Raw genomic sequence first — 10523 nt, 5'->3', positions numbered from 1 at the left:
TGTGAAGTGAAGCCAATGCTGAAGTGCTAAAAACTGCAGTTCCTCAAACAGCCACTTGAGGCTGTCTCCAGAAGTGAGTCAGTCTCCATAAGTCCCCATGTTCAAATGTCCAACTTCACAGCAGAAATAAACATGTTTACAGCCTGGTACAAAAAACACTTTTGGTCTCTGTAGCTAATCCACAAACTCACCTGCTGAAATTATATTAAGGTTTGAAGTTGGCCACTTTGATTCACAGGTGAGTGCCATCACAGGCTTCTCGGGCCCACCTCAGCTCCACCAATGATCCACGTCTTTGACCATCACCAGGTGGAAGAGCCATCACACTGAGCTTGACAACAGTGTTGATGATATCACAGAGACTATGTTCATATTTATACTATCTATAAGGGATAAACCCAAAGTTTCATCATTCCTCACACTTTCAAATCAAATCTATTCGAATTTTATTTGTATATCCCAAAGTCACAAAGTACATTTGCCTCAGAGGGCTTTACAATCTGTACAGGGAGTGACACCCTCTGTCCTTAGACCCTCGGTTCGAGTGAGGAAAAACTTGCCCACAAAAACCTTTAACAGGGAAAAAAGGTGGAAGAAACCTCAGGAAGAGCCACAGAGGAGGGATCCCTCTCCCAGGACGGACAGACGTGCAATGGATGTCACATGTACAGAACAAATCAACACAAACATACTGTACAATTACAATGACTGATAAAATGACAATGAATTACAATGACTGATAAAATGACAATGAATTACAATGAATGATAAAATGACAATGAATCACAATGAATGATAAAATGACAATGAATTACAATGAATGATAAAATGACAATGAATTACAATGAATGATAAAATGACAATGAATCACAATGAATGATAAAATGACAATGAATTACAATTAATGATAAAATGACAATGAATTACAATGAATGATAAAATGACAATGAATCACAATGAATGATAAAATGACAATGAATTACAATGAATGATAAAATGACAATGAATTACAGTGACTGATAAAATGACAATGAATCACAATGACTGATAAAATGACAATTAATTACAATGAATGATAAAATGACAATGAATTACAATTCATGATAAAATGACAATGAATTACAATGAATGATAAAATGACAATGAATCACAATGAATGATAAAATGACAATGAATCACAATGAATGATAAAATGACAATGAATTACAATGAATGATAAAATAATTACAGTAGCAGTGGAACCTGTGATAGAGATAGAGAGACACAGCAGCAGCAAATCATCAACTAACTATAACCTGTAATGTAGATATGGTAGCAATAATGAGTAATAATAAACTTTGGCTCTTGGTTCTGTTATGTTAGGTCACGTCCAGTCAATCATCAAAGGCCTGCTGCATCCAGTGTGTCTCTGATTGTGTGACTGAGAGACAGGAGAGGACAGACAGACAGTCGACATTAAGAAGTGGCTACCAGTTTTATTGTAATCCAATAGAATTTAATTTGAACAATGTAAAATATGCACATCTTATTTTACAAAAAATAGTGTGTGTGCTCTCAACTCTGTACTCAACAAACACACAAGGGGTTTGTCTCTGTTTTCATGAACATTACGTCAACATACAGTATATAATTAACTTTGTCGTGTTGTGTTTTGACAGATATGTGACTCAGAGGACTTTCAACAGCAGAGGTGTGTGTGATGTGACATTTTGGTTACAGAACACAGTTCAGCTGGCTTCAGCCAGGCTTCCCATGACACTGCAGTGAGACTTGTGATATGAAAACAATTGAACAAAATATTCTCCATAAACTCATTTTGACCACGTTTGAAGCACAATGCGAATATAAATACAAAGCAAACAACAAATTCATGGCTCAGATTACACATTGTGAAATGTTTTTATATATCTTCTACATACAGCATATTAAAAACTCAGCAGTGGAAATCCAGTGAATATCAGTGCATGGCGTCATCGCCAGAATGAAATCTTTGTGTGAAAGCAGCACTGAAGGCATGTTCATGTAACACTGTGACTCTTCTGTCTCTTATCCCTTTTTCCTTCAACGGCTACAAAAAGAACACATGGACAAAAAGCACAATGTCAGCACACAGTGTTATGACTGATACAATAATAATGTAAGTTTTAAAATCTTTTAAAACTTTTTTTTTGTATAAAAGTATTCATCTTTGACCAACCATAGAAATGTACATCTAGTATAGCAAAAAACCGAGAAGCCTTTACCTTTATTTAGGGAATGTATAGCAAATGACACCATTTATAACTTCACAAGTTCCTCTTGATCACAGGTGTATGTTTGAGGTGGCGTCCTGTGTCAGTCCCGACAGCTGTTCTCTGCCCAACACTCTGACAGAGGGCCTCGGTTGCAGCCACTCTGCCTGCAGCACATAAATGCTGCACGTGTCGCACTGATCAGACTGATTGGGGGTTTACTGTTTTCCATTGTAAACAGGTGCAACAAAACCAGGAGCAGTCAAACACAGTCTGAACATGTCCACACAGTCCTGAGGCAAGGTGAGCAAAACCACCTGCCTGAGTGAAGTGCCTTTACAGGAGCTTTACAGGAGCTTTACAGGGTGTAAGAACTGTGCCTCTCATGCTTCATTTTTAGTGCATTAACAACAAACCATCATCAGCCACTGATCTGCAGTAAAAAAAATCACATAAAAAAAGATTTGTATTGCTCTTGCAGTAATGAAGTCCAGACTTTTCAAAATAAAGTACAGTGAAAAAAGAAAAAAAAGCATACAGGATCTGCTTGATTGACCGAATATGAACACAGCTACAAAAAGTGAATGATGATGAAGTTTAACTGGAATTCTAAAGAACGCAGTGTTAAACAATATTACATGGACTGTCTGTCTAACAAAAAGTACCGTCCTGTATATAATACACATGTATGCTAATGTGTAATATAAAATATGGACACATCTGTATAATTCAAATCAAATGAATGGCTGCTATATTTACTATGTAACAAAGTCAATGAACAGGCTGTTAAATGTGAAACATCTCCATGCAGTTTTCGATGCAGTCCTTGGTAGCATTTCAGCTTAGCAGCACAAATGTCCTGCCGAAATGGGAACAACAAGGAGTTGTTTTCATTAGAGGCATACTAATATTTCTGGGGAGTGGTGTAAATATAACACACGAGGAGTGCACAGCAAGGCCTCATGTTAACATGTTAACATCCTTCCAGGAAACACTGGAAGCTGAACTTGGAGAACACTGCAGCCATTCAATAAGCTGGCCTGTTACTTATTTTACTCTGATAGATAACTCCTGTACGTTTTAGTCCGTTCAGGAGAAATGTGTGATGATTTACAGAAATGTCAACCATTTCTCAAAAGAATGCCGTACAAGGGAAAATAAACTTGTGTGGTTTGGATGAGCCGTCACAGTAAACATTGTTTCTGCTATGCTGCAAGATCACAAGATAATACACATCGGCCACAAAGACAGATGTGTGTTATCTTAGCAAAGATGTAAATGCAACTTCACTTCTGAAAACTTCTTTATGGCCTAAAGAGGATGTGAAATAGTAAAACATGCAAAAAGACCAGTGAACTGTGTGTGTCCATTTAGAATGCACCTTAATGAGCTTAGTCTTAGACCATCACCACTAACTGGAAACACTGGTCAGTTATTAGAGGATATGGGTTTTTGAGGACAGAGCATAAAGCAGCCACGAGGCTCACACAGATCCTGGGTCAGGGAAAAAACAAATTTTTGCTGTCACACAGCAGGAAATGGGCACACAGTAGCCGTGTTTCTGCAAATTTGAGCCCAGAAGTTGTGTGCATTCAGAATTTTAGATGTTTGAGTGCGATTGTCATTTGGAGACAGCGATAACTTTCAGAGTGGAATGTAAATAGACTTGCAGAGGCCTGAAACAGAGACTATCGCTGTCACATGTTGATTTCATATGGATATACATCATGCACATCAATGCACGGCAGAGATATTGGCTTACTTCCTGTTTGGCGGCAAAACGGTTTCATGTAAATCGGTAATCATCATAAGCTTGTTTTTGACAAAATTAAACTAATTAAAAAAGATTTGTATGCATGTATTACACAGTCCTCTAACAACTGTGCTGGGATGTCTGAGTGTATCAATCAACACTGGAATTAAGGTTTAAGTCTAAAGAAATATGAAGATATGTGCAAAAATGCATTTTTGCTACTTATAGCTATAGCTAACTTATGGCGCCCCACCCCAAATTCTTGGGCCTCTCAAAGAAGTGGTCATGAGTCTGTGTTGGAAGTTTGAAGTCAAAGCATCAAACTGTTGCCGAGATATGGCCTCACTTCCTGTTTGGTGTTGTTGCCGCTGAGTTTGATTAGCTGCTACAGAAATTAAAAAATCCACATGATAACTTTTGTGGGGCTTGGTCTGAAGATTCTATGTGTCAAGTCTCATGGAAATCAGACAAACTGGCGTCATAGGGTTCGTTGAACTCGTCTTGATCCAAGGATCCCAACGGTACCTCCAACAGTACCTCATTTGTGAAATTTAAATCAACGGGTCCAAAGTTATGAAGCTGAATGCACTTCAAACTTTGACATGTTGGTGGCACTAGAGAGTTGACTGTACAGGCATGATAATTCTTGAGGTTGACCATGGGACTGTCCTCAATACGTGTGCCAAGTTTAAAACTTTTGCACCATAGCGTTCTAGGGGTTGCCATAGAATTCGATTGAGGCGTAAACTGCTAGGCCCCCAAATAAAGACTACAGCATGCTTTCAGAAATGTTTGGCAGGGCATTAACTGTAATCTAATCTAAAGTTAACTCATGAAAGACACTAGAAAGACAGCGCCTCCACAATCAGTCTGTCTCTGCTGATGTTAACAACACAATGGGATCCAGTGAATAGAGTCCTCCAGGGTCAAGGTTACATCAAGCAACAAGAATAGATTGTGTAACCATAAAATATATTACACCACGTTTTTTTCAGATTTACTAATTACAATAGCTGAATAATAATAAATAATGATAATAATAATGAGACAAGGCATCAGTCACACATCACTTCCTCCTACACTTCCTTTTTTACTGCGCACTCACTTTCCACAATAGTACTGCATGTGAAACATAATGCCTTCTTTGTTTCCTCTAGCTCTGGGTTCACTCCAAAATGTAAATAGCTAATGCAAAATAGCTGCATATGAATGTAATTTGCAGGAGACAGGCTGCTCAGAAACACAAAAACAATCAGCTGTACTTCTCTCTCATCTACACAAAACAACATTAACGTGTAGAGTTAAGAGCCTGAACGTCACAGCGGCTCATCAGAGTTTTGTGGACAAAAACACAAAGTGGTTTTGAGTTGAATTGCTCTCTGTGCTTTGGATATAAAAGTGATGAACTTTCATTTCAGGCTGAAAGTGTGAGCGTGTGTGATGGTGGTGTGTCACAGGAAATGTAGCATGAGTCAGTGTCAATGAGGAATCAATGTAAAATACAGTAGTGTTGGTGGAGGGTGTCGGGTGGAGGGTGAGGGACAAAACTACAACATTGGCAGCTGAGCTGTAAGACACGAGTAGGTGAAACAGTGTGTAATTTGTGTGTGTGTGTGTGTGTGAGTTGTCCTCTCCGTCTTCACTCTGTTCATTGTTACAACAGCATTGATTGATCAAAGCATGATTGTAGTCTGTGATCATGGTCTATTTTTTTTAAAATGAAATTCCTCTGTACTTGTTTTCCCACATCTGGAGGTCTTCATCTGTCCACTGTGTGTGAAGGGAGGAGAGGACTGTGTCTTCTGTCTGTCACAGTGTTTAAAGGATTGAAAAGCCCCAGGTCAGGGCGGATGTCTCACAGTAACAGTTTCAGGGAAGGAGAGCACAGCACGAGGAACTGAACTACACACAACCTGCTGTCAATTGAAATGGCATCTTCAGTCTTTGTACTTTTAAAGGGATCCGATACATCATTTAAAAAAATGTTGACTTAATTGATTTTCCTGACTACCATCAGAAAAGTGAGGATGGTGATTGATCAGTCACTTTGGTCACATTAACAACAGAGCACATTCAAGCTTGAGCAACTGGTTGAAGTGTCAGCTGCTCAGGACAAACTCTCATCTCTCATGTTGAGTGAAACTTGTGTGTCATACACTCATAATCATCTTGGAAGTATAAGTGACGGTGCCGCCTGTCATGGGTGGTGTTTTGACACGTGATTGTGTAAGCATTAATAGTACACAGCTCTGATTCGATCACACTTTACACACTTGGTAATGTCCTGGTTCCAGTAAGTGAAGAAATAGTAACTCTTATAGTAACTGGCCTTCATGACTCAGTGTTCCTTACATGAGTGACGTCAGTAATCCTCTCCACTGTTTGTCACACCTTGGTGGTGCAGCACATGGTTTGTTTTATTGAAGCACTCTGGGAGGTCTGTCCATGGCAATTGAATGGGAATGGGAATTTAATTAGACTTCTGATCTCAGCTCTGCTTCTTTACCGGGAGGTCGAGCTTAGCTGCACCACATTAGCACATTTCAGTTTGGGTGTCTCTTCTGTGGCTCGTGACTTGAAGTGGTTCCACCCGCCATGTGCGGACCTCGATTTACTGGTTTCATCACTGTGAATTGACCGATACACTAGTTAGCTAAATAATGATGAGAGCTGAGTTAACTTGATCTTCACCAAACTTTGTGTTGCATGCACAGTCCGGTCAATGTAACACATCCACACACTGACTGTAGTCAGCTCTGACTGACGGAGATGATCGCTGCCCTAGTTATGAATGAATAATACTGAAACTGAAAAATAGAAATGTAACGTCAGCTGTCTACACAACAGATACACATTTAGAGTATAGCTTCATTTAGATGTGATGTCTGTGTTTTTGTGTCTGTGTCTGGGCACGCATGGTAACACCAGCTGTATGAAGCCTGTGACACAACATGTGTGTTTTCCCCATCTATGAATCTCTGCTCAAGACGTCAGTGATTCGTGAAAAACTGTACAGATCATTTGTCATTCTTCATTGTGTAACAGAAACTAAAAACACTTGCTGAGTCAGGTAGGACTCTGACCCTTCTGTACGTTGTTTGTCGTCAGAATCAGAAGAGAAACCCTGAACACTTCAGATCAGGTGACAGGACGGGGAATTAAAGGTAGTCAGTGAAGTGTCCTCATGTCTGAAAAGCAGTACAAGGATGTGTGTGTGTTTGTGTGCGTGCACGCCCACATACTGTACATGTATAATCTTTCTCTCTCTCTCTACTGCTTATGTACATCTTCATGTCGGAGTATCTTATAAAGAACCCAGTAGAATATGTTGAAGAAGAGAAAGGCGAGAGGGAAGCCGGCCCTCGACACAGTGTCAATCTTTTTCGCTCTGTCGATAAATATTTTCCTCATCTCTTCCGTACTTTTACCCCCTCCACCTGTTGCCACCCCAGGTGGATTCTGGGTAGTGTTTGCTGTGGCATTCAGCACAGCGACAGCGTTGTTGGCGCTGGCCTTCGAGTCCTTGCTGTTGCTGGGAGTGGAGGTCACGGCGGCGGTGGAGGTCAGTCTGCTCTCATGTACTTCCCCTTCCTGTTGGGGAGACAAGGAGAAGGAGGGGGAGGAGGAAGGGGGTCACATTCATTATTTTCTTCACAGACTGCATGTCCATGAGACACGCACTGCATCAGGTCATAACTGTCCGTTATGGAACATTTCCTGAGCTGAAGGAATTAAACAGAGGGAACAGTTCCCACTCAAATTTTAAACTATTCAGTGTTTTTATTGGTGGAAACTGCTTATAACTGTTTTATTTTGAAAGTTTCTTCATGAAATAAATAGATTTTATTGTGCTCGTTGTGCTTGAACAATGTGAGATGAACAAAGCAGCACATTCAGTGTTTCTGGGTGTACTCCGGTGTCTCTCTGTCAGACACACTGCTTTATGTGCTCTTTGATTCATATTCTGGTTGGATGTTAGTTAACATTTTTACATGTCGTCAGTCGTTTCTTTGATCACATTTAAGTATTACACAGCATCACGTGACCCTCAGCTCAGAATAAAACCTCTGCATGTCTGAAAGTGAAAATGAAGCTTTAGATATGTGAGATCAATGAGTCCTATAATATTGAAGATGATATGTTCATATTTCTGGGTGAGCAGCTCGAGTTGTTGAGTATTTGAATGGGTTGTGTCTGAACGTATTTTAACAGCATTTTACTGACTGTGTTTAAATTCAATGCAAATTTGTTGAAGTATCTGAAATAAACTGACTGATTATTATTAAAAAATTATGTGTAAATATAAATATAATAGAATAATCAATTACATTTATTTTAGTATATTTATATACATATAGAATATATTTTAATATTTTTCTTTTTATTTAGATAATTACATTTTTCTGTATATATATAAAAAAAAAAGTTTTTCCTCACTCTTTACCTTTCAGTGGCTTTCTTGCTAATCCCACAGTTGTTTACACATTGCAGCGGCATATACGGTATGTCATGTATGAAACATGTCATGAACATGAAAAACACAACAAGGGTATACACGGACCCCCTCAGACACCACCCAAGTGTGGTTCCCCCAGTAAAAAGTGTCTGTGCCAGAGGTCCTGAGATAAATCTGAGGGGACACGAGATGACTCAATATGTAAGAAAGAAGAAGTTTGCTGTACGTTTGTTAAACACAATTTAAAATCCAAGAAGGAAACGGCCTTTATCTATGAGGAGGAGTCACACATCAAAATTCAATGCGGCCTGGTAAACTCCATCCTTTAGGTCAGTATTCTGTCACCACCTGCAGGATAATCTGTCTCACTTTATTCTAGCTCTACAGGTACTAACCTGTGAATGTCTGTGAATACAAACGAAGATGTTATGATGTTGATTTGTTGTATATATTGGCATCAAATGTGTGGCATGCTGTTTGAACTCAGATGACTTTAATTAAAGATGTATACTAGGTTACCAATTATCATTCTGCCATAACCTCTTACAGGATAGCATGTTGTGCTGAGGCTTGTGTGTGCCATTGTTAGGAAGATGAATATATTCTCATCATTCTGTAGGTGTGTTTTGGAACAAATTTATCAAACAGTGTAGCACAGTGTGTCTGATGTTTCTTCCTCTGTCCTTTGGAACTCTGCGTTGAAAATTGAAAACATGAATATTATAATGACGAGGAGTGATGATCATGATAATCATCACCCAGTGTCCAGCGTCCTCACCGAACCAGCAGACTGATGGGAGAGGACTTACATATAACGACACACTGTTTGGATCATGCAAGTGAAACAGGCACAAATACATGCAAACATGCACAGACACACGCACACACATACACACGCAGTGACTAAGGTTACTTTTGGGGATATTACATAGACTCACATTAATTTCCTGGAGACCCTAATCCTGCTAATGTATTGATTTTTATTTATTTATATGATTTTTAATCATAATCCTGTGATTCGTTTAATGTTTTTAATTGTTTTCAAATTTTGCTGTTTTGATTTTAGATGACATTCTGGTGTTTTATTAATTACTGGTTTTAATTTCTGTATATTTTTTTTAATTAAATTTTCTTCTCTTTTTTTATTTTTATTTTTATTTCTATTGCTTGTCTTAATGTCCAATGTTTTTCCTTGCCTCTGTAAAGCACTATGAATTACCTTGTGTACGAATTGTGCTATACAAATAAACTTGCCTTGCCTAATTAAATTACATGTCCCCAAAAGGTAGCCTAAGTCAGAAATGCACACACACACACACACACACACACACACACACACACACACAAACACACACACACATACACACACTTGTACTGTACCATTACCCTGTGGTTGCTGGTCTGGATGTTGGTCATAGATCCATAGAGAGGGTCTGCTGGTTTGAGGCCGTTGTCAACGTTAACACGACGGAGAGAATCAGCAAGCTCCTCTGGATCAACTGCACCTCCACTGTTCTACCAGTCGACAGCATGCACACCAGTAATCAACAAACATAAACCGAAAGAAAAAGAAAAGAAAGAGCATCCAAAAACAGGGTTGGGACACTCGTTCATTCAGTCAACCTGCTGCGTCACACGTTCCAGTCATGATGCTGCTGTGACATTTCGTTTAGGTGGGTCGAATAATAGAAAGGAAAGCACAAATATCAGTCCAAAAACTTCAGCGCAGGTAAAGATGCTTTTTATGTCATTCCATTCTACTGCTTAAACATAGTCACTCTCTTTTCTCCAATCAAAATACTCTTCCTTATTCTTGGTGTGTTGTACACATCTGCTACAGTAACACACTGAAAGATGATCAGAAGAGTCTCATCCGATCATTCAAACTCAATCATTTAGCTGAGCTGAGCAGACAGGAGGATGTCTGGTCTACATATGTTGTAGTTGTGTCATTGTTTCCTCAACATAAATTCAGTTATCTGTTGGCCTGTTGTCACATGTCAAAGAACCAGCACAAATCTCTACAATGGTCCCCAGAGAGGAGCTGAGGGCATTACTCTTGATGGCAGCATGTGTGTACACT

General features: G+C 39.2%; 1 protein-coding gene across 1 annotated transcript in view; it reads right to left on the bottom strand.

The window, feature by feature from the left end:
* Positions 1–1349: 1349 nt before the first annotated feature.
* glra3 (glycine receptor, alpha 3) overlaps positions 1350–10523 on the bottom strand; it is a 52645-nt gene continuing 43471 nt past the window's right edge. Inside the window, exons 10-11 of the mRNA XM_027282364.1 lie at positions 9827–9955; positions 1350–7575 (exon numbers count right to left, since the gene is read on the bottom strand). Coding sequence (XP_027138165.1) covers positions 7255–7575; positions 9827–9955 — 450 coding nt within the window. The 3' untranslated portion in view covers positions 1350–7254. The remainder of the gene's footprint in view (positions 7576–9826; positions 9956–10523) is intronic.

Source organism: Larimichthys crocea, chromosome X (genome assembly GCF_000972845.2).
Source record: "Larimichthys crocea isolate SSNF chromosome X, L_crocea_2.0, whole genome shotgun sequence".
Taxonomy (NCBI): domain Eukaryota; kingdom Metazoa; phylum Chordata; class Actinopteri; family Sciaenidae; genus Larimichthys; species Larimichthys crocea.
This window is presented reverse-complemented; position numbering and strand designations above follow the sequence as displayed.